At 58.0% G+C, this 27823-nt stretch overlaps 1 protein-coding gene across 1 annotated transcript in view; it reads left to right on the forward strand.

The window, feature by feature from the left end:
• Positions 1-27823, forward strand: part of ABTB2 (ankyrin repeat and BTB domain containing 2) — a 172442-nt gene that overhangs the window by 142927 nt on the left and 1692 nt on the right. Inside the window, exons 4-16 of the mRNA XM_080814981.1 lie at positions 9221-9373; positions 10691-10856; positions 13638-13727; positions 14167-14268; positions 16201-16297; positions 16561-16696; positions 18592-18821; positions 20164-20342; positions 20669-20774; positions 21007-21109; positions 21596-21686; positions 25892-25960; positions 26577-26690. Coding sequence (XP_080671107.1) covers positions 9221-9373; positions 10691-10856; positions 13638-13727; positions 14167-14268; positions 16201-16297; positions 16561-16696; positions 18592-18821; positions 20164-20342; positions 20669-20774; positions 21007-21109; positions 21596-21686; positions 25892-25960; positions 26577-26690 — 1636 coding nt within the window. The remainder of the gene's footprint in view (positions 1-9220; positions 9374-10690; positions 10857-13637; positions 13728-14166; positions 14269-16200; positions 16298-16560; positions 16697-18591; positions 18822-20163; positions 20343-20668; positions 20775-21006; positions 21110-21595; positions 21687-25891; positions 25961-26576; positions 26691-27823) is intronic.

The raw sequence follows: 27823 nt of genomic DNA on the forward strand, positions 1-27823 counted from the left end.
AACTCTTTACCTGACCACGTGAATGGGTCGTATTTTTTTTTTTTTTGCCTTAGACTGTGGAGGAAGGGGAGGCAACTTTTGTGTGATTATACTCAGCTGAATCCGTCCAGAGACCCTTTCCCCCTCCATGCCCTGGGTGTCTGAGAGATAAGGACGCAAACAGCTAAGCCACAGTGTCCTCCAAAGGCTGGCCCAATGGCTGGTGGCAGGGTCCCTGACTGTGGGTGTGAACAGGTTGGAGGCCCGTGTGGGGTCTGGCTTCCATTCGGTGAAAGAGTCTGTGGTCTCTTGTCAGCCGTCCAGGACACAGAGCAGAGGTGGAGAAGGTGGGTCTCTCGCAGGTGAGGTGTGGTGGGTGGGCCAAGGGAGCCGCACCCCGGGAATGTGGAGAGAGGCCTGCTTTCACACCGCTCCCCACCAGGGGCCTGGGCAGCAGCTGCCGCCCACCAGAGTCCCAGGCCCCAAAGCTCCAGGCTCCCCAAAGCCAGCAGAGCCCTCCCTGCCGGGCCACAGAGGGCAGTGAGCTGGTGGCCGGTGTGCAGGCTCACCCACTGAGATGCCGCCCTGGACACAGAGCGAGTTAGGGAAGACCAATGGCTCTGTCCTCTCCCCCAGGGCACAGCAACATGCTCACATGTGCAGAAGCACATCTCCTGCTTCCCTCCCCAAGAAGCCTCCCCCAGTGTCCTCCCTGGGCCCCAGGCCAACCCCCACCCCGAAGCCCCCAGAAGGTGCCCCGACCGTGGAGCCCTTCCCCAGGATACTGCTCTGGGGTCAAAAACTCTCCTGTGAAATGGTTGTCTTTTTATTTATTTATTTTTTAAGATTTTATTTATTTATTTTAGAGAGAAAGCAAGCACAGCAGGGAGAGGAGGCAGAGAGAGAGGGAGAAGCAGGCTCCCACCGAGCAGGGAGCCCAATGTGGGCCTCAATCCCTGGACCCTGGGATCATGACCTGAGCAGAAGGCAGACGCTTAATGACTGAGCCACCCAGGCACCCCAGTTGTCTTTTTATCTGGGAAGAATTTTCTTTGCTGAAGGCAGCCATTTGCCAATACCCAAGCCAACTCAAGCCTCCAAGAATGAAAGATGAAGTTGGTCTCCATTTTCCAAGCTCAGTTGCCTGTAGAGTTAGGCCCGATGCCCTTGTTCGTAGCACATGGAGCCCCGCAGAGAGTTCTGGAAGGAGAGCAGAGCCCTGAAAACATGGTCGCAGCCAGAGGGCTTTGCTGCCAGGAGCGAGGAACATGCCGCCCAGTTACAGGTTCGGAGACTGAGCTACTAATGGCCTCTGTGTGGACCAGAGGGAACGCTAGTGAGCAAAAGGCGCCACCTTTGGAGGGATTGTAGTCAGAAGAGAAAACCTCTAACATGCAGGTGAACTGATGACAGACAGAGCGAGCCCTGCGAAGACGCAGGGCTGGGGGGCAGAGTGGAGAGCCGCTTCAGGTTGGGCAGGAGGGGGCAGCGGGAGCCCGCCGTGGGCTTCACCCAGGAGCTAGGGTGGCCAGATGTTTTGGGTTGTCTGAGACAGTTTGCTCTCCAGTGTGACTGGCAATAGCACTCCGTTTTCCTCTTGGAAGTGGGCCAGTTTGGGTGACGAAAGCTATGGCTCTTGTGCCTAAAACTCCCCATCGCTAAGATAAGGGAGATGGGAAGGGTCCAGAATGTGGATGACCAGAGCCAATTTCTTAAGCTGAGCGACACTGGAATGTTCCATGCGGGAGCCCAGGGGCTGGGGCCCAGGACTTCATCCCAGCTCTGCCACCTACCAAAGTACGTGTTCTGGGGCAAGGTGGTCCACCTCGCTGGCCCTCAGTTTCCCTGTGTGTGAAATGGGGGTAGTTCCAGTAGCTGCTTCGTAACATTGTTATGAGTGTTAAGTGAGTCAATAAGTGTGAGGGGCTTAAAACAGTGCCCGGTGCTTTGCATGCTGTAGAAATCTTAGTTGTTAGTGTTTCTCTGTTATTTCCCACATGCCTCGGGAGCCAAGCCAGGATGCCACAGCTGTCACCTGATTGACCTCCCATCCCACTGCCCACTCTTAGGCTCCTGGGGGGCCTGACGGGCAGTCCCTGGGAAGAGGCAGAGAAATGGCTCACAGCTAATCATGACTTGATTATAGTCTAAATTTGTATCCAACTGTATATCTGGGCAAATAGAGGTTTTTTTAGGCCTCTAATCCCTAACAGATGAGTTTTAATAAGAAAAGAGTATTTCCCCCACAGCAAGCCCTGAGCTCTGTCTGACGGCAGGCCTCTGACCACACGTGGAGACCCTGCCACGGGTCAGCTCCAGGTGCTGGGACACCGTGGCTGCTGGAGAAGACAGGCCTGGGGGTCAGAGGGGGTTCTTACCTGGCTCCGACTCCAAGCCAGGCCAAACCATTCTGGTTTACCAAGCAATCCTCGAAAATTAATTAGTCCAGGATGTGAACCGGACTAGAATCGCTTCCTTTGTGCTGGGAGCCGCATCTGACTTCAGAGGGACACAGTGGGGTTTTTTCGGCATGGATGGTTCACCTTGGTGTTTTAGGTCACATGGCTCTTAGAAATCTTGGATAACCGATAATAAAGCTCTCAGAGCTGTCATGGTAGAGCTGACCTTGACCTTCCCAGAGGGGTCTTTGCCTGCAGAGCCGTCATTTGACTGGGCAAAGCTGGACCTCTTTGCTAGTTCCTGAAGTTGCCATTCTCTGGCCCCTACCCAGACAGCACGGGGGGAGCGGCATGGGAGCAGGGACTAGGAGAAGGGGGATGCAGCAGGAAGATGGCCCCAGAAAACCCGTTGTTGGCAGCGGCTCCATCCGAAGATGGGGCAGAGTCAGGGGGAGAATGTAGGGCTGAGGGTGCGAGACCGTCTGGCTGGCCACCCTGAGGTTCCTCTCCTGAACTAAGTATGCTCACAGGTGGGATGGGCTGAGCTTCCTGGGGAATGGGTCAATCTCATTAGGGAGTAAGCCAAAGGAGGCACAGACCTCCCCAAACCCTCCTCGCCCCCAGAGCCAGGCCCGCGCCCAGAGCCCTTTGCGCTCCCTGCCGAGGCTGGAAGGGAAGAAAGCACAGCCCGGTTTTCCCAGGGCTGAGCTTAGGCCAGGTCTCTAGGCCCTGCCCAGCCGGTAGGCACGTCCGGGGCCTGCCTGCACACTCACACCCAGCTCCTCGTGGGTGGGCACAGAGGGGACAGGCCTGCTGGAGGAAGACAGGGGCACAGACCTTCCCGTGCCTCAGGCTTGGGGCGCACAGCCTCCAGTTACAGGCCTGTGCCCCTCTGCCAACCTGCCCCTCTCCCCGAGGCCGCTGCCCACCTCGAGAAGAACAGAGCCTGCTTTGAGCTGGAAATTAGAGTCATTTCCTGTTCCATGTTGTTAAGACATTGCTTATAGGGCTGTAATCCCAATAAATCATATGCTTGCTGAGTGGGGCCGGGTTTTTTTTTTTTTTTTCCCAGGCTGCAGGGACCTCTTAAAAACCAAGGCCTTAAGAAGCTTATTCTCTTTCATTTTTTTTTTTAAGGGGGAAAAAGTGGTTTTTGCAGGCCTGTCCTGTCAAAGGGCCTTATGAGACCCTTGGCTTGATAAGCTCAGGTTCAAGTATATGATTAACTTAGAGACACAAGGAGAAACTGAGTCGTGTGGCACGTGGGGCTGGTCTCTGTGGTGCTGCTGAACTGGCTCTGTGACCTTGGGCGAAGCACTTGGCCCCAGGAGGTTGCCATTTCCTCCCCTAGCATAGAGTCAGGCCATGCCCACTTCTTCACGTGGAAGCCTCATCTCCCGGACTGTCCCTCGTGGTGGTAGCCGCTGTCTTTCGCACACAGACACATGCGGCCAGTCGGTGGCCCTTTTAAGTGGCTTGATTTGTCACAGAGGCAGTTCCACCCGATGTGCTGCTGTGCATGAGGGTGATGGTTTCAGCAGCATTTGGGCGGGCAGGGGGCGTAGGTCCCTAACCAGCATTCCGTGCCCACCCACCCCGACCCCGCCCCACGTCACGTTTCGGTGAGTCTGTACCTTGCTGTGTCCCTTCCCTGAGTGCTATCCTAGACCGCCAAGGCCGGGAGGCTGCACTTTCAGGAACGGCTTCCAGATCCCACCCCTCACAGTGGTTGCATCTGTTTTGTCTGTCTTATGAGTTGGGATGGAGTGGGTGATGGGCAGTTTGCTGGCAGGCTTTTGCAATCTTTACATGTTTATACTTGCTGGAGGACCCGGGAGGGGAGAGTCGGCCCCACTTGAAGAGCCAGAGTTGAGGCATTTGATAGGATCAGATTCCTGTAGCCTATTTTGCTGTTATGTGTTTTCTCTATCAACAGACACTAACATAGTAATAATAGTTCACCTTTATTGAGAACTTGCCGTGTGCCAAATGCTGGGCTAAGCACTTCCATACATACTTCTCGTGAGGTCATCCTGTTATTTATACCAATTTGGCTGATGGGACGACTGAGGCTGAGGGTGCACACGATCACAGTTGAATTTATTGCTAGTGATGCTGGATCCCAACCCAGAAGGCTCCCACCTGAGCGCACAGCCTGGATCACTGCAGAGTACATACACAGCCATTGTCACGTGGAGCCAATGGAATACCAGCAAAAGAGGTTCTCACCATGGAAGATACCTAGAAGCCACATCTTTAAGAGAAAAACAGGCCCAAAGAGTGTAATGATCTGCCCCATGTTGTAGAGCCCTTTCGTCAGCTATCAGGAGCCTGGGGCTTCCTTGCAGTGAGGGTGCTGCGGGGAAGTGGGGTAGGCGCCTCCGTTCGCTGGGCTGGGAAGGCGCATGCAAGTCATACAGTATTCTAGAACTGGCCGGGCCATGTGCCGCCAGAGGCAGAACCCCAGCCACACACTCTGCCCAAGTATAGCCTTGCTTTGTCTTAAGGTGGTGATTCTCAAAGTGTGTTCTGGGGACCCCTGGGGTCCTGAAGACTTTCAGGAATCTACAGGGTCAAAATTATTTTCATAAGAATAAAGTGTTATTTGCCTTCTCCCTCTCATCTCACATGTGTCCCAGGGAGCTTCTCCAGAGGCTCTGTTACAGGTGATGACAATATCAACGAAAGCTGATATTGGGATATTGTTGGGAGATGCGAACTGGTGTATTCGAATATTTTCTGGTTTGTTTGTTTGTTTGTTTGTTTTTTAAGACTTTATTTGTTTGAGAAAGCACCCAGGGAAGTAGCAGAAGCAGAAGAAGGAGGCTCCCCGATGAGCAGGGTTGAGCCCAACTCAGGTCTCTGTCCCAGGACCCAGGGACCATGACCTGAGCTGAAGGCCCACGGTTAACCGACTGAGCCACCCTGGCGCCCCTAACATTTTCTGTTTGGATTCTGATTCAATAATAGCCGTAGAATAACACACTTAAACAAAATCTCTTTGGCTGCCTCAATAATTTGTAAGAGTACGAAGGGGATCCTGAGACCAGAACACTACAGAACCGCTATTCAGAGATATTGGACCCAGCAAGGGATGTCTTAGCGACAGAGGGGCCAACCAAAGGGGGCACCTTCAGCCGTGCCTCCTCCGCCTCTGGCACAGCGGACACCTGCCCTGGCAGCAAAAGGCTTGTGGCCAAGCTCAGCCTCGAGGAATGGCAAGAAGAGAGAAACCGACTTTTTCGTTGGGAGGGGACAAAGCAGGAGACCCTGGGGACAATGCAGATGTCAATATTCCCAGCCGTGCTCCTCTGGGGCCCTCTCACCCTACGGGTAGGATGTAGCCACAGCCGGTCCAGATGGGAGTTTTTCTGGGGATTTTCCAGAATGTCCAGGAATACAGGCCAGCTTCTCAGCATGTCTAGTGGGCTAGATGAAATTACCAGAAAGGAAGTAGTAGCCTGGAACCCACAGGCCAAGGGAAGGATGTTACTGAGAAAGTCCTTGAATTGCTTGTCATTTTATCTTCCCATGGACCACAGGGGGCTGGGTGGGCCAGGGGAAAAGGCCTGAAGACATCAGTGTGGGAGCTGGCCCTGACAGGAAGACACCAGCCACTACCCCAGAGGCAGAGGGACCCTCTTAACCCTGGAGGATTTCTGTATGTTGAGAATATCTAGTCAGCATTCAATTCAGGAAACAGAAGCCACTCTAGGTATTTTAAGCAGGAAGGGATTTAATGCAGGGAATCAGATGCCAACAGAATCATTGGAAGAGCTCAAGGAGCAGGTTCAAGGCCCAGCCTCCGAGGAGGATGCAAGACTCCTCCAGCCTGGGCCGCTCCCTCTGAGATAGTCCCTGGAAATGCAATTCCGAACTAAAGCCGAAAGAAGTCTTTGTCTTTGCTTTCTGAAGCACACGGCCTCTGAAGCACTCAGCCAGGTGGAAAATGGACACTAGAAGGGTCTGTAAGAAAAGAAGAACTAGACCTCATGTCTCATGAAACAGGCAAAGGGGGCACAAACATGGGTTTGGCCTCACACCTGTTCACCAGACCTCATGCAGCTGGATCTTAATGGTGAAATCTGATTTGCCTCCAGAACCCCAGCTGCAAAGGAGTCTGGGAAATGTAGTTTTCAATGGTTTATGTCTCCAACAAAGATGGGATAATGGAGGCTGAACGAGCCAATCCCCAGTACTTGCCCACCAAGTTTACCAACGCCGTATTTTTTCATGTACCGAACTCTCAGAGGCCTGGAGCGTGATGAATCACGACAGCATCTGATTAGACTTGGTGATTCCCCAAGTTCCCTCTTGGATTTCCCCTAGTGCAGCTGGGAGATGCTGCTTAGAGCTTCAGTGTCCATACTTGGCACTTGGTCTTGGCTGTCGGCCACAACAGGGAAGAGTGGCTGGCAAATCCACGAACTAGCTTTTCATTTACACTTCAGTCCCAATGCTGGTGGTTTAGATAGAGCGTTCCCCTTGGATCAGAAGGACTGATATATATATAGAAATATGTGTCTGAGCTTGCCTTCTAGCATTGCAATGTCAGAATTGGAAAATCCAAGACTATTTGGGGAGAATTCAAATGGATTTTTATAATCAAAGTTCTATAAACAGAAGGAGTTCACAAATGGCTCGTGAACTTCCTATATTCTATACGCTCCCCCCATGGATTCCTGGCTTCCCCACTCTAGCAAGTCAGCACTATGCCCTTGGAATTTATACACCAGTCTTTTCTGGGCAGAAACAGGAGTTGGTCCAGAAGTGAAAGCTTAGATACACCATAACAAGTTCCTGACGCTCAGCCTTACTTTTAGTCATTGGGCCAATGTTTATTGGGGACCTATTCTGTTTAGTCCCTGTGCTGGGCATACTTGGGAGTACACAGACATGAGCAGGTCATCATCCTTGTCCTGAGGCACAGTGGGTCTAGTCAGGAAGATGAGACACATTTATTGCAGGAAGAGCAAGTTCTAAGGGATCTTGGAGCGGAAAGAGATTATTTTCTTCAGGGAAAGAGGATCAGGAGGGCTTCTGGAAAGAGAAAGTATTGGAACTGAGCCTTGAAGAATAAACAGGGTCTGGATGGGCAGAGATAAGAGTAGGTTCGTTCTCTGCAGGAGGTAGGAAGGGCAGGGGAAGCTTGAGAACCACGGGTGTGTGGTGGTCTGGTGTGTCCTGGTGAAGGATATGCCCCAGGACTGGAGATGGGTCGGGTGAGGTCCAGGGCACTCTTGAAGGCCAAGAGCAGCTGGGCTTCCCCTACCCGAGACTCTTCATCACGCCAGGTGGTACACACAGACCCGGATAGGTTTTCTGAAACGACGGGCCCAGAACATCAAAATAACTTCCAAACGAACCACCTTCAAGATCACATCTGCTTATTTTGTTTAAAAATAAATAAAAAGCATCTTTTCCCTCAAGGAGAGAAGCCCTTAAAAGTTCTGACGATTTCCTGAGTGTTTGGAAATCTGAGACCAGTGGTCTGAGGGTCTCCCGTGGATTCCAGTTGACTGACTTAGTGGCTGAGGAAAGAGAATAGAGATCCTTTTCCTGGTCACAGCACCTCTCTGTGAGTCTAGGGGCAAGATGGCGGGTGACAGCAGACGCCTAATGCTCCAGGAGCCCAGGGCGTCCCAGGGAGTGGGGTGTGGAGGAGTGGCAGGCATCAGGAGGGCGGGGAGCACACACAGGAATGGGAGGCGGACTCGGGCTGTCCTTGGAGAGAACAGCCACAAGGGGCAGGGTGCCAGGGCTGCCTCATCCTTGTGACCAGGCAAGGAAAGTTCTGGGCAGAGCAGGCTGGTTGTCCATTGAGTCATTTGGCCGTCAGGGCTGCCCACAGCGCTGAGATGGGTTGGACTGTGAGGTGGTCTCCCAAGATGGTCTTCACCATGGGAGACTTGGCCAGAACAGATAGAGGACAGGAGGAAAGCCCCTCTGGACAGGGAGCAGACCCTGCCTCCCCAGCAGTAAACCAGATCCGGCAGGATGGGGATGGGAGGGCTGGGGCAGGGAGAAGGCTAGCCCTGAGCAGCTGTGCCCGCTGTATTGCTCAATGCTAGGGGGCACTAGTCACAGTCCATGTGAATGGCGCCCCCTGGTGACACATGGACAACCTTGTGAGTGGGTGCCCCCTGGAGTTGGCAACTCAGAGGCCTTCCCCAGCAGAAATCTCTCCCTGCTTCCACCTCCCGCCCCATGTCACTGTGGCCCTGAGTTTTTAGTGTTATGCTCTCCCGGGACAGGGAGTGGCATGCTGAGGCAGCTCCGGCCTGCCACAGGAAGGGACGTAAAGCCCACCTCAGCCCAGGTGCAGGCTGAGGAAAGGGGGGTGACCGTTAACTATGCCCCATATGTCACGACACACAGCTTCACGACAGCCCATCTCACAGATGCCGGGAGCAGGCTCGGGCTGTGTTGGTCTGTGGTGATGGAGCACAGCTGCTTGGGGCAAAGCTGGGGTGGGAGCCAGCGTCTGTGGGACTCTTCCCTCCGCACGCCCCCCACTACCCAGGAGGCAGTCTCTCCTGCAGAGAGAGACCCCTGTCTGAATTCAGGAGTCCCCCATTTGACAGGCTGGCAAACCGTTCCTTTCATGGGTCACCTAAGGCCCTCAGGGTCTGCTCGTGGCCCATGATGGGAATTTCTCCTGACCCATGACAGTGTCTACGGGAGGGGACAAATTGGGGTCTGTGTGGGCAAGGAGCAAGCCCCCCCCCACACCTCATTGCCTGAAGCTTAGGGGTGAGCAGCCTCTGTAGCCGTGCTCAGAGCATGCGTGCTGGAGGGCGCCCCCCACCTGCCTGACCCTCTCTCTCTCTGCTGCCTCACAGGCCCTTCATGCTGCTGCCGCCCCTGATGGAGTGGATGCGTGTGGCCATCACCTACGCAGAGCACCGCCGCAGCCTCACCGTGGACAGTGGCGACATCCGACAGGCCGCCCGACTGCTGCTGCCCGGCCTGGACTGTGAGCCCCGGCAACTCAAGTACGGAACAGGAGGAGTGAGGCTGGAGGGCCCCAGGTTCCACGCCCAGCCCCCTGCACATCCCCCTATCTGGGAGGTGGGGAGGGGAGCCCCTCCCAAGGCTTGCTCTGTGGGTGCCATGCCTCTTAGACTGATGATTCCAGACCTTGGCTGCTTTCTGGGTGCATATTCTGCAGCCGCAGGTGACAGAGCAGACACGCATTTGGATATGGGCAGGAGAGCCCGCACAGTCTGGCTCTGTGGGATATTTGGGGGGTAATCAGCAAAGGCGGGTCCTCTCCTCTGTTCCTATATCTGACACTACTTTTTCTGAGCTCTTCCTTGGTGTAGGCGCTAGGCTGAGCCCTTCCTTTGTACATGTGTCATCTAGGTCCTTGTGACAACTTTACAGAAAGAGGGGCTGTAATGCACATGTTACAAATGGAGAAACCAAGGATCAGGGAGGAATAATAATTCACCCACAGATATTCAGCTAGAAAATAGTCTGAATTTGAACCCAGGTCTACATGGCCCCAAGCCTAGACTCTTAACTTTCTCCCAGCATGGTCTTATATTGGACTGGTCTCCAAAAGTCAGTCTGGAGAACGTTCTGCTGGTTATCCTTGTCGTATGAGAGACTTGCTTCTTTCTTTCTTTCTTTTTTAGCCTTTGCCTCAACCCCAGTTATAGCCTCCTCTGTCTCCATGGCAAATTCCCAAATGTCATTCTGGGACATAAACTTTCCACACTTTGGCCCAGCTAAGGCTCCAGGCTGAAGCACCCCTATGGAAGCCCCCCCCATGCCATCTTGTAGACACAGTTTTTAATCTATGACTCTCATTGGTAGGATGGCTGGATGGTAGTGGGATGGTCATGGGGTTCTGGGCCTTTCTCCACCATCTGTTTGATAATTCTGGGCCTCCTCGGGAAGCCTCGAGGAGAAGGTATAAGCCAAGAACTGGAACCGGGCCACCATAGCCATCCTATAGTCCGAGGGCAGCCTTTGCCCTGCAGAAGGCACACAGGCGAGCACTGTGGCCCAGGCTGGAGCTGTGTCTGGCTCAGGCAGAGTCCCTAGTGGGTTCTTTCTGAGGGGACTTCGTTTCCTGACAGTGGACAGCTCCGGGAAGCTTAGAGCTCTTCTTGAACATGTTTGCAGAAGAGCAGAAGTCTGTGCTCCTCATGTCACTGAGCATGACAAGGCCAGTCGCTGCCAATCAAACTGTAATTCCCTGTCGTCCTGCCCCTCATCAGCTTCACCTCCTTGAGAGGTGAAGCCCTCACCCCAGGCGTTCACACGCAGTCCTGATCACATGTCTCGGGGTCCTGTCTGTGCAGACCCGAGTGCTGTTTCAGCTCCTTCCGGAGGCTGGACGCCCGAGCTGCCACGGAGAAGTTCAACCAGGACCTGGGCTTCCGCATGCTCAACTGCGGCAGGACGGACCTCATCAACCAGGCCATCGACGCCCTGGGCCCGGACGGGGTGAACACTATGGACGACCAGGTGCGTGCAGAGAGCTCTGCTAGCCAGGCGTGGGGGACACAGGAGGGGACTCGCCATGATGAGAGGGGGTGGCACAGTCCTTCTGTTCCAAACCTGAGAGCTGCTCTGCTCGGTGCTCCTGAGAAGTGGGCAGCCTCCCACGCTGCGCCCTGCCCGGGGCTGGTGGGCCGTCAGCTAGAAGACCTTCCTAGCACCACCGGGGAAACCTGTCTAGGAGCTTCTGCTTCCCCCCCGGCTGGGAGGCCAGACGCTGGCCCAGATGGTGCAGGGCTGGGCAAAAGCCTGGAGGACCGGCTGTGAGAACTAGTCACTGGGGCATGTGCCCTGGGCGCCTCGTGGGCTGCTCCGCACCAGGCCCACAGACCCTACTGCCTCCATGGCGTTAGCATTCTAGTCGGGGAAACACGTGCTAAGAAATACAAATGTAACATACCGAGTGTGTTGGTGAGAAGCGCTAGAGAGTAAAATGAAGCCAGAAGAGGAAGTGTTGGAAGTGATTCACAATTTGAGACAGAACTCGGGGGTCTTGTTTGCTCTGTTTACTGTGTTGGCCGTGAGGGGCTGCCATTTGTAGGGCGCAGCTATGTTCCAGGCACCGTTCAAAGTGCTTTGCCCAGATGCACTCATTCAGTCTTGACAGTGGCCTGAGGATGTCGTACTACTATCGTCCCCATTTTATAGATGAGGAAAACTGAGGTCCAGAGATGTTGCTTCACATGAGGTCACACAGCCAGGGCGGAGCAGAGCCGGGGTCAGAAGCAGTCTGACTCCAAGCTCTTGGCCACTATGGACTGTCTGGCTGGTTTGTCTGATGCCACTTTGTGCGTCCTCATTGCAGAGATGATGGCACTGTGGTCTGGAAGACCACACAGACGTGGGGGGGAAAGCTCCTGGACAGCAGAGGGCTTGGGTGGAATGCTGTCCCGTGAAATGCCAGCACGGGATGGGGTGTGCTAATGTGCCAGGTCAGCCACAAGGCCAGGGTGGACCTGGAGGGGTGACTGTCAGGCAGGACGGCTGGGGTCCAGGGCCTCCGGGAGGGAGAGGGCAGGGCTGAAGCAGAGAACGGTAGGGCAGCACTCCAGGGAGAGAAGCTGACTGGGAGCAGGAGCACAGAGGTGGGACAGTCAGGCCGTGTGCTGGGCTGGGGGGCCGAGGCAGGGCAGTAGGGAGGCCACAGGCTGGGTGCCTCTGTCAGAGCAGTTTCCCCGGGTCTTGTGGGGGCTTTCATCCTGGGGCGTCTGCTCCCTGCTCAGGGTGCTGGGGTGAGGCCCACGGCCATCTGCCCTGTTATAGCTGTGGCGTCGTGGACAAGCTGCCCCACTTCCGTAAGGGTCACTTTCCTTGCCTCCACCCATGGGGGACTGCAGCCCCGGCCCTGGAGGGTTCGGGGACACTTCTGCATCTGGCATGTAATAAAGGCTCAGTGAGCATTCGTTCTGGGTCTCGCGTCCATGCAAGGACAGCGATGGTTATCCGTGAGCTCTGGCCGTCGGCCCTGCTAGCTTTACCCTCCCCACGGACCTGGAGGGGGATGGGGCTGCCACAGAAATGTCGTTTCCCCTCCCGGGACTCGTAGCCAATGCGAACGCTGGACCGCATGCAGACGCGTGGAGAGCCACGTCAGGCAAGTGCGGAGGGCGCTGACAGCAAGCCAGAGCCCGCTCCTGCCACCCGGCTCTTCTCGGAATGCTCTATCCTGTTTGTGCCCTCGGCCTTGGTGTTTATGGGATGATCTGTGGGTAAACAGCTCTCTCACCCGTGATTAATGTCAGGCCATTTCTTTATCTCTGGGCACTAGGCAAAGATTTATGAGGTAAGGAGATCTTGTCTACACACAAATAACCTAATAAATAACATCGCAGGCTCCAGACGCGCGCTCGCCAGGATCCAGCTGTGGAATAACACTTTCCACCACCGCCTTTGCTATGACTGGCCCCGGAGACAGACTCCCAGCCAGGAGGCAGCCCGGCGAGCTGTGCTTCAAAACTCGGGGAGGGACTGGGCCTCGGCCTTCGGAAAAGCTCGTCCTGGCTCCGTGGCCCGAGAGAGCCGAGTGAGACCCCTGGCCGCGCTCCGTGAGCTGCCTCCAAGGGGCAGCTTCGCGGCTCAGGCAGATCCTGGTCCTGTGTGAGGTCCTCCTCCTCCTTGTGCGAACTGGCCTTGGTTCTCTCTGCTCCTCGTCTATAAAATGGGGATAATAGTAGAGCCTCCCTACTAGGGGTGTTATGGTGACTCGAGGAGATATTGGCCATAAACCACTTCATGGGTGACCGAGGTGCCCAGGGCCAGGGGTGGGTGAGGAGAGGGCCAGGTGACACCACGGCAGTGACGGGCTCACTGCGTTCTTGTGATTTCTTAGCTCCTGAGGTCGGCTTCCTCTGGACGAAGCACTTCACACACGGTCACTCATCTTTTTTTACAACAAGCCTATGAGCTGGATACTGTTGTTCTCGTTTTCAAGAAGAAACAGGGAGAGACGAGTGACCTGGACACAGTGTACAGCTCCCCTTGGCAGAGGGGGCCTTGTCTGGCCGAGTCTGGCTCCAGGGCCCATGCTGTCCACCCCTCTGGGGTCCCACCACACTTGTGGAAATGGCCCCTGTTCGTGCCTCATGGACTGTGTGTCCCTTGGGCCCAGAAGGGGCAGGAGGGCGAGCTCAGGATGGGCAGCTGGGTCCAGCAGGAGCCCAGACTGTGGTTTCTGGGACCGAGGCCTGTGGATGACGTGGCACCGTGTCTGTTCCCCGAGGGTTTAGCATTGATCTTTGATTCCCATAGGGCCTGACGCCACTGATGTACGCCTGCGCAGCCGGGGACGAGGCGATGGTCCAGATGCTGATTGATGCGGGCGCCAACCTGGACATCCAGGTGAGCAGCGCCGCGGGGCACCCGGCCCAGCAGGGGAGCACCCCACAGTCTCCAGCAGCCGAGCGGGGCGGTATCTGGGAGGAATGGGAACGCAGATGCTCAGAGCACTTCTGTTCTCACCTGGGCTTCCCATCCGAGAGCGGGGAGCAGCACAGAGAGAATGGGCTCGGTTCTGTTTCCGGGACAGCCTCATCCCTGCTGTGTCCCTACCCAGGATGGGTGGCGCTCACCGATCATCCTGCCAAGTCTTATCTACGGCGAGGCCGGGGCGGGGCGGGGGGCTTCATGCAGACATGACTGGGGCAACAGAAGGCACTCGAAGGGGCTCCTAGTCACCCTCCCTGCCGATGCCCCCCTCTTGCTCAGGTGCCTGGGTCACCTGCCCGGGAATGGTACTTGCCTACCCGAAAAAAAATGGATCCTTTGTGGCATTTTCCAGGTTCCAAGCAACTCTCCCAGGCACCCCTCCATCCACCCCGACAGCCGGCACTGGACCTCGCTGACATTCGCTGTGCTTCACGGACACATCTCTGTGGTACAGGTGAGTGTCCGCCTCGTGTGCAGGGAGCCCTCGCCTGCCCGGGGGGCCGGGCCCCGAAAGTAGCCCTGCCTGGAATCCGAGAGAGCAGAGGGCCGCTCTCCGAGTCAGCAGGACAGACCCCCTGCCCCTGCGGTTTGGCTCAGGGAGAGGGTTTAGGATAAGGATATGTGTGGAATTTTAGGGAACAAGCCCACGTCCAGGCAGGCATCTCCGTATCGGTCCGGGAGTCTCCGCTTGCTGGAATGGCATGTGGGCTCCTTTTTCTCTCCTCCGATCATCTTCCCCACCCGTAGCCCTTTCTGCTCCCTGGCCCTGTTTCAGGGTGTCCTTCCGGTTTTGCCCATCCCCATTCAAGGCTTAGTCTGTGAATTTCCCAGTTCCTGAGAGGACTCAGAGTGGCACAGCTCACCTGGCCAGACAGGCCATGCCCTGTCGTGCCCACGATGGCCCAGATAGCTGTGGCTGGGGTGAGGGTGGGGTTCCGGCCCCGAAGTAGAGCCAAGCAGCGGCTCACCCCACATAGGCCACCAACCACTCTGCCACTCGACTCCCAGACTCCTTTGCTCGTTGGGCCGCCAGGATACACGGGGTTGCACGCTCCTTCCTGGGAGTTCATGCGTCCGCCTTGCAGACTGTCTGCTAGACAGCAAGTTCTCTGAGGGCAGGGACCGTGCCCAGGCTGTTGCCTGTCGCGGTGACTCAGTAGTGGGTCTGCACTAGGCCAGCTGCCGTCCTCTGCCTGCTTGCTGCTTCCTGCCCTCCTGAGCACCGAGTGGAGCTCCAGCCTAGCCCAGACCGGCCAGCAGGGCTGTGCCCCAGACCTGCCTGGACTGGGGCCCAGTTTCACCCCATCAGGCAGTCCTCCACCTCCCCCACCTTGGCGCACCGGCTCGGGCAGCAGGGCCACAGCTGGTTTCTGACTGATGAGAGCCTCCGGCCGACAGCCATTTCCCACTTCCCACATGCCAGAGTGCAGGCTTGGCGGTCAGCCTGGCCCCCCATGCCTGGTCTGCAGGTGTGTGGCAGGCGGGGATTCCCCTGGGTTTGGAGAAGGCTGTGGGTTTGGTGTCAGAAACCCAGGAAGGATCTCAGGGCTCCCTCCAGAGCAGCCAGTCAGGGAAGGTGAGGTGCAGCTCAGAGTCACCTGTTGGAGCTTCACGGACGCCACCCCTGCCCCAAGGCAAAGCCAGGCCCGGCTCGGCTGGAACTGCTTGGCATCTGTTAGCCCTGCACCATCTTGCCCCTACCAGAAGGGAGAGAGGCGTCGCGGACAGTGAGGTCTTACCCCGGCCCCATGCCTCCCCACCTTGCCTGCTGGACCCCTCTGGTGAGACCCCATGAGGCCTTTGGTTATGATCCCTGTTGTGGGCTCAGCACCATTCCATTTCATCCCCAGCATGGCAGCAAGGCAGGCCTCTGGCCGTTTTTCAGATGAGGAAGACGGAGGCCTTGGGAGTTGAGCTCATTCCCCACCCAAGGTCACTCGCTGGTTAGCGGCCAGCACTGACACTCAGCTCTTTCTGACTCTTAATACCTCTCCCTTTCCTACTACCTCTGCTGCCTCCCAGAGCCTCAGTTTCCCCTTGTAGACTGGGGGTGATACTTTCTGTTCTGCTCACTTGCATAAATTTTTAGAAAGGTCACTGCAACCGATTCATAGGAAAGCATTTGATAAACAGCTCCAAGGCCCCCACAGCTCAGGGCCTTGATCCAAAGCCACAAAAGTGGACGTGAAGATTCTAGAAACTTGAAGCCCTGAGGGTAACTTCAAGTTCCAGAGTTTAGGTTCCCCAGCTGCCCAGGTGAGCTGGGTCTTGGCCACATGCCTGGAGGGAACCAGAGGCCCTTCTCCCAAAGCCTCCCCTGCCACATTGTAGCCACTCCCCGCCACACTGATGTGTCCTGCCCCCTGTCCTGCCCTGTGCCCTGCAGCTGCTGCTGGACGCCGGGGCCCATGTGGAGGGCTCTGCAGTGAGTGGCGGTGAGGACAGCTACACAGAGACCCCCCTGCAGCTGGCCTCCGCAGCTGGTAGGTATACAGGCAGCTGCCCTGCCCAGCAAGGGCGCCCCCGAGACGCCAAGGGGTCCACCTGGCCGGGCCAGCAGCCAGACTTGCGGCCACATGCCCAGGTCCCTGAAGCAAGCCCGGATCCTCCTCCTTCTGGGCCCCTGGGGTCTCCCCCCCACCCTGTTCATCAGCCTTTCTATGGAGCTTGGGAACTGGACAGCAGCCCGTAGAGGCACACGGTGACAGGGGCAGTGGTAGCACCCTCTGTCTGCCTTGCCTTCCAGGGAACTACGAACTGGTCAGCTTGCTGCTGAGCCGAGGTGCTGACCCCCTACTCAGCATGCTCGAAGCCAATGGCATGGCCTCCTCCCTCCATGAGGACATGAACTGTTTCAGCCACTCGGCCGCCCATGGCCACAGGTACGCACCTGGGGTTCCTGCCCTGTGTGATAAAGGAGCATGAAACGGGCTTTTAGGGGCCCAAGTCCCCCATGGGGAGCAGGAGAGCTAGAGATCTTTCTAGATGGGGGGTCTGCGTGGAAGCCACCCAGAAATAAGATACAGGTCCTCAAAGAACAGAGAGGCCTCAGATGTCAGAGGCCCAGAGACACAGGGTGGCAGGGACGGCCCCCCACCTCCTGGTGGAGCTGGGACTGACACTGGGTCTCCCACTTCTTGTAGACTCTCCCCTACACGCTCTGGCCCACCCTGGGGCCAGGTCCTCTCCCACGCTCGTCCCCTCCATGTTCCCTGGGTAGTTATTTCCCGGGGCTCCAAGGGCCTCGCACAGCATTCGCTTGCCCCGAAGAGCCTCCTGGCGGCTGTGTGGGAAATCACATCCCCCTCCGGGAGCAGATGGCAGACCTTGCTTTGTGGGGGCCAGGCCTGCCCAGGGGTGTGGCGGGGCGGGCAGCAGGCTACAACCAGAGCCATCCGGCAGCTCGGGGGGCGGGGGGGGGGGCAGACTGAGACAAGAGAGGAGGTTATTAGAAGCCAGAAAAGGGGCCAGAAGGGAAGGGTGGGCTGGACAACTACTTCTGTTCTCCAATGCTGTTCTCAAAAGCAGTGTGCCTGCTGTGGCCTCCTCCCTAGAATGCTTTCTTCTCTGGCCTCTGCCGGTGCCGTCCCTGCTCAGCCACCAAAACTCACCCTCCCTTCCGCCCCCCAGTGCCATACTGCACACCCATGCTACTAGGCCTTTTCCCCCCAGCGGCCCGTGGTTTCCCCTATTGTAGCCTCTTCACCCTGTGTGGACACGCTCTGTCCACGCATCTGCTTCCCACTTCTCTCTCTGGAACATGGGATTTAGGGGACAGGGGTGGCGGCCGGCTCACCTTCCCATACCAGGGCACGGCACAAGCAAGTTGCTCTGTAAGCTTGGTGAGCTAGCAAGGCAACAGCGGGATGACCCTGGGTCTCTCGAGAGGGTCTCTGCCTGGTGCAGCATGACCTCTATCACAGACGAGGAGCCGGCTGGGCAGGGCTGCTGGGAGGAGGCTCAGCCCCCCCATGTGACCTGTGGACCTGCCCCCCACTGCAGCCATCCCAGGCCACAGGATGTGACAGAATGAACCTGGGGTACGGAACCAGCAGTCCTGGGTCCACACTCCTGCCCCATGTGAACTTGAGTGTGATACAGTCACCCACCATGAGCGGTGGGGTCCCTGGGCTCTCACAAGGTTAATGCAATGCAGTGGTACATGGGAATGTGCTCCGTCAAGTCCAACATTCTCCACACGGGAGTCCGTGTGACCGGCTTCTTGACTTCAGTTTGTTATTGTTCGTGGCAGGCCGGGAAACAAAGCGTATGAACATGTCCTGGGTTTCAGACCCTTCCTGCGAGTATGGTTGGCTGTCACCTCAGGGTTCTGCTACGTGTCAGGCTCTACATCTAATGCTGTCCATTGGCCTCCCGTTAACCCTGGAAGAGGGTGACGTGGACACCCCACTCCACAGATGACAGAGCATTCAGGGCACAGAGAGGCAGAGCAACCCATCTGAAATCACACAGCCAGGATGGCAGGGCCGGCTTGGCCCCAAAGCCCATGACTAAGTAGTACCAGGATGGCGGTGACAGGGGCAGGGGTGTGTCTCGCCAGGGCCAGTCCCCCCGAACCCCCCCTGCCTTGCTCAGGTGGCTGCAGATGGAGGGTGCTGGGAGCCCCGGCCCAGCCTGCCTAGGAGGGGAAGGCCGTGAGCCCCTAGTGCCCCACACCAGCCCATCGAGGTCACGGGGCTCGGGAGGGCAACACTGGTGGGCACCGTCCATGGCGAGGACCTCAGGCACCCCCCCTCCATCATCCCTGGGCCTGCAGGAACGTCCTGAGGAAGCTCCTGACGCAGCCCCAGCAGGCCAAAGCGGACGTCCTGTCCCTGGAGGAGATCCTGGCCGAGGGCGTGGAGGAGAGCGACACCTCCAGCCAGGGCAGCAGCAGCGAAGGGCCCGTGCGGCTGAGCCGGACCCGCACGAAGGCCCTACAAGAGGCCATGTACTATAGCGCTGAGCATGGCTATGTGGACATCACCATGGAGCTGCGGGCACTGGGTGAGGCCCCACGCATGCACGTATGCACACAGGCGTGTGTGCACACGAGCACTCGACCACTCTCTAGCAGACGGGAGGAGGGCTGGGCCCACAGGGACAGACAGGCCACAGGGCAGCCGGGCATAGGGCGGGACTCCGTCTCCATGGGCCTGACAGCAGCTGGCCAGGACGGGAGAGGCCATGAGCCTCAGCTGGTCCTCCATGGGGGTCCTCCTTGGGGTGCGTTGAGAGGGCATCGGCCCAGCCCTCCAGCCTCAGGCCCTTTCCTCCTCCCTGGTGGGAGCTTTGCAGCCCCTGACCTGGTTGTAGCCTGGGATGTGTGGCCCCGGGAACATCTGCATCACTAGGAGTCAGCATTTCTGGTCAGTTAGGGGCCAGTTTCTGGCCTTGTCCTGTGACGTGGCCAGACTCATTCGCTCCTCGGGTCTGTGAGTCTGTGGATGCTCCTGCCTCCAGGGAGGCCGCTCAGACAGGCAGACCTGGGTGAGACCAGCCGTCCCGCTGTCACTGATGCTGCGGAGTCTCGTCTAAGACCGTGACGTCCTGCAAGGCCCGGAGCTGGCTCTCCATGAGCTCTGCGTGCAGGAGGGCAGCTGGGCTTACTGCCCCAGCAGCCACCATACACACGTGCCCAGCCTGGGCCAGGGGAGTGGAGGCCATACCTTCTTCTTGCGGCCAGTCAGGTTCCGCGTTCCTCCCTGTAAGATGGGTTCATCATTCCTAGCTACAGACAGAACACCGAGAATGCTAATGCTGCCTGCGCCATTGTGTCCCTGGGGAATGCCATCGTCTTTTTTTTTTATTCCACAGTGAGGCTGGGGGTTAAGAAGCTATCTCTCTAATTACCAAGGAAATTACTAGCTTTTGTCGTGACCTCCACAAAATAGTTTTAAGTTACTTTATGGCCCCACTGACACCCTCCAGGGAGCTGGTACACAGTAATTACATGCCACTGGATGCCAGTGCCCTGAGTGCTGGACAGGCGTGGACCTGGGTGTCTGTGCTTGATAGGTCACCTGGCCAGCCCTCGTAATTGATAGGTCTTCCCAGTAAGTAGTCGCGGGGCCCCACAAACAGTGGGGCTGGCGTGGCCCCAGGCTGAGCCGTCTGGGTGCCCTGCGCTCGGGCCGGAGCTGTTCCCCTGCCTTATCTGATGGGCACCTGAAATCCCCTCTGACCTCTCGGCAGGGCCAGTCGGGGTCCATGAAGCTCCCTTGCCCTGGCTCAAGAGCCCCTCGGCCTGGGGGAACCGGCCCAGAGCCCGCCCGGAGAGGGGGTCACTGTGCAGTGGGCTCGGGGGTCCGTCTGCGGTGGAGGTGACGACCGCCCACCCTCCCCCCAGGCGTCCCCTGGAAGCTGCACGTGTGGATCGAGTCTCTGAGGACCTCCTTCTCCCAGTCGCGCTACTCGGTGGTGCAGAGCCTCCTGCGGGACTTCAGCTCCATCAAGGAGGAGGAGTACAACGAGGAGCTGGTGACCGAGGGCCTGCAGCTCATGTTTGACATCCTCAAGACCAGTAAGGTGAGTGACATCAGGTGGGCCCCGCCCTAAGCGCCGGGCCGGCTGGGTACCCAGGCCCTGGCCGCGGCCAGACAGATGCAGGCCCCCTCCCGCACGCCCCACACCCTGACTGCAGCGGCCCGGCTGGGGAGCTCTTGGGGCTGGGGCCCGGCCAGAGAAGCCACTTGGGGACTCCGCGATGGAGGAACAGGCATCTCCCACCAGGCCAGATCCAGGAGGAACAAAGGCCAGTGGCTGCTCCGAACCTTCGGAAAGGAGCCCACTGGGTCTGCCGCCGTGGCCATGGCCGGCGGGCTCACCGTGCCTCTCTCTCCTCTGCCCGGCAGAATGACGCGGTCACCCAGCAGCTGGCTGCCATCTTCACGCACTGCTATGGCAGCAGCCCGGTGCCTAGCATCCCCGAGATCCGGAAGACCCTGCCTGCCAGGCTAGGTGAGGCTCGCCCCGTGGCCACCTGCTCCTCGTCCTTTCCAGAGCCCCCTCCCATCTGGCTTCTTGTTTCTCTCCCGCATATCTTGGTCTTCTGTTCCCCATTCCTGGCACCCAGGACCTGGCCTCAGTGTCTCTGTTCTTCCCCTTTATACCCCCACCCCAGCCTCTCGGAATGCTTACCCAACCCCCCAGGGGGCCCTTGGTCATGTCCCTTCTGTCCCTCTGGCCATAGATCCTCACTTTCTGAATAACAAGGAGATGTCCGACGTGACCTTCCTAGTGGAAGGAAAGCTGTTCTATGCACACAAGGTCCTGCTGGTGACAGCTTCTAACAGGTAGGCTGCCTCGGGGAACAGGCCCCGGCCTCAGCCCTGGATGGGCGGGGGAGGCTTCCTGTAGATGAGAGGTGACACGGGTTCCTTAGAGGAGCCTCTGCCCTGCGGAGGTGGGTCCTGTGGACAGGGGGGCAGTAGCGGTGGGACCCAGAGCTCTCCAGGAGACGCTCTGCACTAGCGTTCTTCCTAGTCGAGTTACTGCTTCTGATTATTAGAAAATGTTCTGGAATGAAGAGTCACTTTTCAGGCCAGAGGCATCACAGTCACTCACGGGGGGCAGTGGGGACAGATCGGGGCCCAGCCTGGCTGTCAGCCCAGGATGATGTAAGCTGCCATTTGCTGAGAATTATTTTGGGAGCACTGCAGTAAGTTTAAAAATGTCCCGTCTCCCGGTGACCAGTCGGGTGATGGATGGTGCCATTGCTGCCCAGTGATGAAGTCAAAGTCATGTGCAAGACCCGCCTTGTTTCACCCCCTTTGCTCTAGGTTCAAGACGCTGATGACCAATAAATCAGAACAAGACGGCGACAGCGGCAAAACCATCGAGATCAGTGACATGAAGTACCACATTTTCCAGGTGTGTGAGCCTCCGTGCTGCTGCACACTTCTCAGGGCAGGGGTGGCCTCCCCCAGCGCCCCCTGGCTTTGTCCATCTTGGCTGGGAGGCAGCTGGGAGCTGGTCCTCTTGCACTCCATCCCCACTGCCTTCTGCGTTCACTCAATCCATTGTCAGCTGGAGCATCCAGGTCTGTCCCAGGCCACAGCGGCCATTCTGTCATGGCCTTATAGTTCAGAGCCTCACTCACGAGTCCTGAGCTCTGACCGCTGGGCGAGGGGCTTGGGCAGACGGACAGCAGACACATGAGGCCCGGCCCCCACACGTGATTGTAGGAGCCCTCCTTCCTCAGGGTGGGCTCCCCACAGCACAGACTGCGCGTCAGCCCCCCGCCCTCCCGCGTTTCAGCTGGCCCCCACACTCTGGGGGCACGGTGTGGGCTGCACCAGTCCTGCCAAGCATCGGACCCCAGCCAGGCAGGCCGGGCAGAAAAAGCCAGCTGGGCCATCCTGGTTGTGGAAGACCAAGGTCAGGCTTTTGGGACCCTCAGCTTTGGAGAACTTCGGAGGTTGCGTGGTAGACACTCCACAGGCTGGCCGCCAGTCGTGGCCAGAGAGTCTGGAGGGAGGAGACTGGCTGGGATGTCAGCCGAGCCCCAGCTGAGAGCTCCTTTCTAAGAAGTGGCGACTCTAGGTCTCCAGGCTGTGTGGTGGGCCCCAGGCTTCAGGGACGACCCCCAGGGGCTGGGACTGAGGCCAGGGAGCAGCTGGTGTGGGGTCCAGGGTCAAGCCCTGCACAGGACAGCTTTGTGGCCTAGTGAGACGGATCACTGTCACAGGAGCACAGGGAGGAGCCATCTAAAACGGCCTAGTTCCCCCCTCATGCAGTCTTCACCCACTTACTGTTAGCGTTTCATCGTCCCTGGACACCATGGGTACAGCAGTAAATAGGACAAGGACCTGCCCTCTAGGAGACGGGACTCTGAGAGTGAGAGGTGTGGGGACAGCATGGGGAGTGCAGGAAAGGGGCATCTAACCCCCAGCTGCAGCGCCTCTCGGGGACTGGGGCACCGAGCTGGCAGGGGCAAGCTCCAGGCAGGGGGACGGTGCAGGCCAAACTCCAGAAGCAGAGACCACAACATGCTCCAGAAATGCCCTCTAGTCCAGTCTGGTGCCCCGAGAGCTATCGCACGAAGGGTTTGACCTTTAACCTACAGAGGAATCTTCCTGAAAAGTCCTCGTGGCTAACACTTAGCCGGGCGTGGTTCCAAGTGCTTTGCTGGTGTTCATCAGTTAAGCTTCAGGGCTCAGCACCGTCCTAGGAGTGGTGGGTGTGTTATTCCCTGTTGGTAGATGAGTCAGAGGCACAGAGAAGTTGAGGGACTTGCCTGAGGTCACACAGCGAGAGTGACAGGGCCAGGATTCACACCCAGGCTGTGTGGAATGACCCAGTTCGCATTTACAAAGCTCACGAGCCCAGCCAGGGCGCCATGTGGGAGGCTGCAGAGAAATCCAGTTGTGTGATGAAGGTGAGGAGGGATGGAGGAAGGTGCATGGAGGGGAGAGGGGACCGGCCCAGGGTCTGGCCCGGCAGCGGAGTGGGGTGTCTCCTCTTCCCTCTTTTCCCTCCCTCGATCTGAACTCCCTGGGTAGGCGGCAGCTCAAGAAACTCATTTGGCTAAGAAGCCCAGTGTCTGGGTGAGGTGGGACCAGAGGTGGGGGTCACAGTCAGACGCAGGAGGGCAGTGCACAGGCGGCAGCAGGGCGCGTGTGCGCCCCCAGGGAACCACCGCCCCGGAGCTGCCCGGCGAGGCCGCGCTTGCCCAGTGGTGGGGAGGCCCGTGCCAGAGCAGCCTCAGCCCCTTGACGGCTTCTCGGGGCTGCGGGGAGGGTCCCTGGGAACATTAGGTCCACCATCCGCGGCGCACACGGGCCTGGGAAATGTGGGCTCTGTGGCTCGAGAGCTCCACCCCCACGGCAGAGCCCCATGTCGGGGGCAGCCTCCAGATGCAGACTTCTGCTCTCTGGGCTTGGAGCGCTCTTCAGTCCCCCGCCAGAGCTTCCTGACAAAGCCTGCAGGGTTCAGAGCAGCCCCTGAGTAGCTCCCTGGCTTCCACAGCCCTGGGAGAGAGGGAGGGAGAAGGAGGTCGGTCATGATATGTGCTTTCCAGTGGAGGAAATAGGCCCAAGGAGCTCTGAGCTGGGCCATCCAAGAGAAGGATAATGCAAGCCACCTGTGGAATGTAACATTTTGTAGTAGCCACATAAAACACCAAAAGGAAATAGGTGAAATTAATTTTGATAATATGTTATTTAACTCTTTATAGCCCAGATATTACATGCACTCAATATAAAAAATAATGACCTTACGTCTTTTTCATACTAAGTTTTTGAAATCCAGCGTGTATCTGACATAGCACATCTCAATTCAGACCAGTCTTACTTCAAATGCTTGAAAGTTACACTTGACCAGTGGCTGTGGCATTAGTGCACATCTAGACACTTGCCAAGGTCACTGCCAACTAAACCCAGGCCTCTGCGGAACAACCCTGCCGGTCTTCTCTGGCTTGACCCCAGTCCTATCCGTGCAGTGTCTGCAGCCTTCCTGCATTTGGGTTCCTGGGTTCCTATTCAGCCCAGAAGCAAACCATGCTTTCCCTCTGCAGCTGATCCTGTCCAGGCCTTGCCCAGAGCCGCGGGCAGCCTGCTGGGAGGCCTATGACTCCCGTCCTGCCTGGGGGCTGCCGGGCTGGGCAAAACCCATCTACCCAGGCCTGCCGGCCACCCAGTTCCCTCAAAAAGGTTCTGAGGGAGCAGTTCTGGTCCGACTTTCGTGGATTAATACTCGTTCAGGTGACCTCAGGGAGCTCCGGGGGCCACAGTAGGCTGCGCCTTGTCCAAACCAGTTCCTGAAGGTGGAGGCTGGGAAGGGGAGCTGCGCCCCTGCTTCCCCTCTTGCTGAGGGGCTGCCCTGAGGCCACCCCTTAGCCTCTGATTCTGGGAGCTCGTGCCCACCCACCCACTCCACTCCCAGCTCTGGGCCAGGGGCTTTTGCCCTGGCTCATCCGAAGCTCCGAGCCCAGCCCGGAGGGTGGTGGAAAAGCCCAGGCCTGGGGCCCCCCGAGGCACATGCCTCCTGGAGGGACAGACACATAATGCAGAGCACCCTGTATGTGCTCCAGCAGGGGCTATGGAAGGCCTGTAGGCGCCCACCGATCTGTGGTGGGGGTGGACAGAGGTCTCGGGCACAGACCTTGGGCCTGGACAGACTGGCCAGGCCATCTCCACATCCCCATGCCCCCGGGATTGGGCTCCTTTCCCTAGACCCTCTGGTGCCTCTTGCAGCCCAGGGGCTGTGCTGCTAACAGAGCCCAACTGTGCCGGCTGGAGCCGTGTTTACTTGCACACTTGCCAGCTCCTCGCTGGGGCGGGTTCTGCAGCCGGCCAGCGCGAATTGCTTTTCTTTTTCCAGCGGGGAACTTCCTGGACTCCAGTGTGATGGCAGAGCTCGTAACTTAGACCTCAGCAAAACTGAATGTCATTCCCCACTCCTGGGCTACCTCATTTGATATCCTGGGCCCTCTGTTCCCAGAAGCCCCGGGCAGGTCTGGGCCAGGCAGCGAGGTGACCTCTGGAGCAGATCCCAATCCCAGCTCTGGGCCTGCCATCCAAGGGAACAAAGCCGGGGGTGGGGGTGGGGAGAGACAGGGTCTGGCTCTCACCTCCACATTGGAGTCCCGGCACAGACAGGAAAGTTGGAAGCAGCTTCTGGGGGCAGTCCCCCTGTCCCAGGCCCATGTTTAAAATGTAGGTGAGAGAAATGCACAGTGTACGGCCTGGGGGTCTGGTGTGGGGATCAGGAGACTGGAGTGACTCGAGCCATGCTGCCTACCTGCGCCCCCGAGCCTCAGTTTCCCCATCTGTGAATAGTACCTTCCCTTCCGGGCTCACAGGGCCGTCCTGAGGATCAGAAAAGAGCCACCGCCTAGAAGGAGGCCTGTCCTACACGCAGGCGACCAGGAGGGAGAATCTCTGGACTGACTTCCAGAAACTGCACAGACACAAACTGTAGCTTCAGGGAGTTGGGGGATGTGTGTGTGTCCCCCTATGGAGGGATGGAGGGCACAGCCAGGCCCAGGGCAAAGAGTGGCCCTCTGCTGGGGGCAGATAAGGACATGGGACTTGTGGGTCCGTTTGGTGTTCACATGGGGCCTCTTCCTGCCGCAGATGATGATGCAGTATCTGTACTACGGAGGGACAGAAGCCTTGGACATCCCGGCCGCTGACATCCTGGAGGTGAGGCCTCGGCGCTGGGGAGAAGACTGGGAGCCATGTGCCCTGTGCCCAGCTGCTGGCACTCAGGGACCAGGCATTTGGAGAGCTGAGAAGGGAGGTGGCCTCTTCCAGGACCTCCTCATTCCCTGCTGGTCCCTTCTCTTCCTGTGACAGGAAGGGCCTTTTGCCCACCCACCTTCTGGGCCAGGCCTGGCGGGGGACGGGGCCAGGGGGAGGAAGGGCTTCAGTGTCGGGATAATGGGCCCAGCAGGATCAAAGGCAGCCCAGCCTCCCACTCACCTCCTCACTGCTTAGAAAACGACCCCACGTTAGTCGGGCGCCTGGCTAGAAGGTTGGCACAGAGCACAGCTCGAGGTTGAAAACCTTCTGAGGTCAGGAATCCCATCCAGCGTCTGTCCCCTATCCTGTGCCTTCCAAAGTGTCCCAGCAAGTACCTGGGTGACCTAGAACAGAAAGAATCAGTTCTCAGACTTGACCTGCGGAGGCAGGCAGGGCCCCGAGGATTAGGAGAAACCAGGGCCTGCAGCACGCTGCCCGGAGCAGCTTTCTGTTCCCCCATGCCCGGGCCACAGGCCTGGCTGCCCACGTCCAAGGCCACGTCTGCCTCCCCCACCAGCTGCTGTCGGCTGCCAGCCTGTTCCAGCTGGATGCCCTGCAGAGACACTGCGAGATCCTGTGCTCTCAGACCCTCAGCGTGGAGAGTGCCGTGAACACCTACAAGTATGCCAAGGTGAGCGCCACACTGCCTGCTGCCTCCCGCGGGCTCGGCTCCTCCAGGGCCTCGGCTGCCTCAGGAAGGACTGGAGGGGGGTGAGCTGTGCTCCCCGTAGCCCGGGAGGCGGGCTTCCCAGGCTGGGGGGCCTGGGCCAAAGGGCTGAGCTTCCCCGTGTTAGATCACTTCCTTAGGTTCCTCCTTGATTTTTTCCCCAACCTGTTCTTGTGACCTTACCCCCTTGGCGCACAGTACGGCCCCTGGCTCAGGTGCTCATGCTCAAAACTTGGGAGTTTCATGTATTTTAACCTGCCCCGTCTTGGCTGGCTCCCTCCCTGTGAACACATCAGCAGTCTGTCCACTTTCTTCCATGTCTGCTGTGCCCACCCTGCCCCAAGCCACCCAGCCTCCCCTCTCCAGACCATGACCTGGACCCGGCCTCACCATGCTTGGCTGTCACCCTGCAGGCTCCAGGGTCTTTGACAAGTGTTAAGACTGTCACTCCTCTACTTAAAGCCTCCCTCCTATGAAGCTTCCTCTGCGGGCAGGCTAAATATCACACTGGCCGGCCCCTTAGGACCCCTCCCACATCTCCCTTTACCTGCCCCGTGGCTTTCTTAGCTGCCGCCACAGCCCCCGGCTTACCATGAGACACCTGCTACTGTCCTCACAGCGCTGCCCGCCAGCTGCTGTGACCTTACCTGGTTCTCTGGCTTCTGTGTCTCCCAAAGTAGAACCATCAGCTCTAAGCATACTGCAGGGACCTTGCCCCAGAACTTGGTGTCCGAGGCCTGGCCCGGGGTGGACATTTGGTATTTGTTGAGTTAGAATCTTAACTGAGCATCCACCGGGTGAACTGCTCAGGTGCCAGGCTCGGGCTGGGCTCCCCGTCCCCGGTATTGCTAAGGGAGCTTCTGCCCCCACAAGGATGGCCGCCCTTCAGTGATGGCAGCAGTGGGAAGTAGGCAGAGAAAACAATGGCGCCAGGAACGGTGATGTTCCTGGTGGTGGAGCTGGGATTTGGGCCCAGATTAGTCTCAGCGGGAGGAGAGAATTATGGAAGGAGTCCAGATAAGGGGAAAGCCCCCGGCCCCTGGGCGACATGGGGGGACGGGGTGGGGCTGTGCAAAGGCCGCAGTTCTCACACTCCC

Source organism: Martes martes (assembly GCF_963455335.1).
Source record: "Martes martes genome assembly, chromosome: 10".
NCBI lineage: Eukaryota > Metazoa > Chordata > Mammalia > Carnivora > Mustelidae > Martes > Martes martes.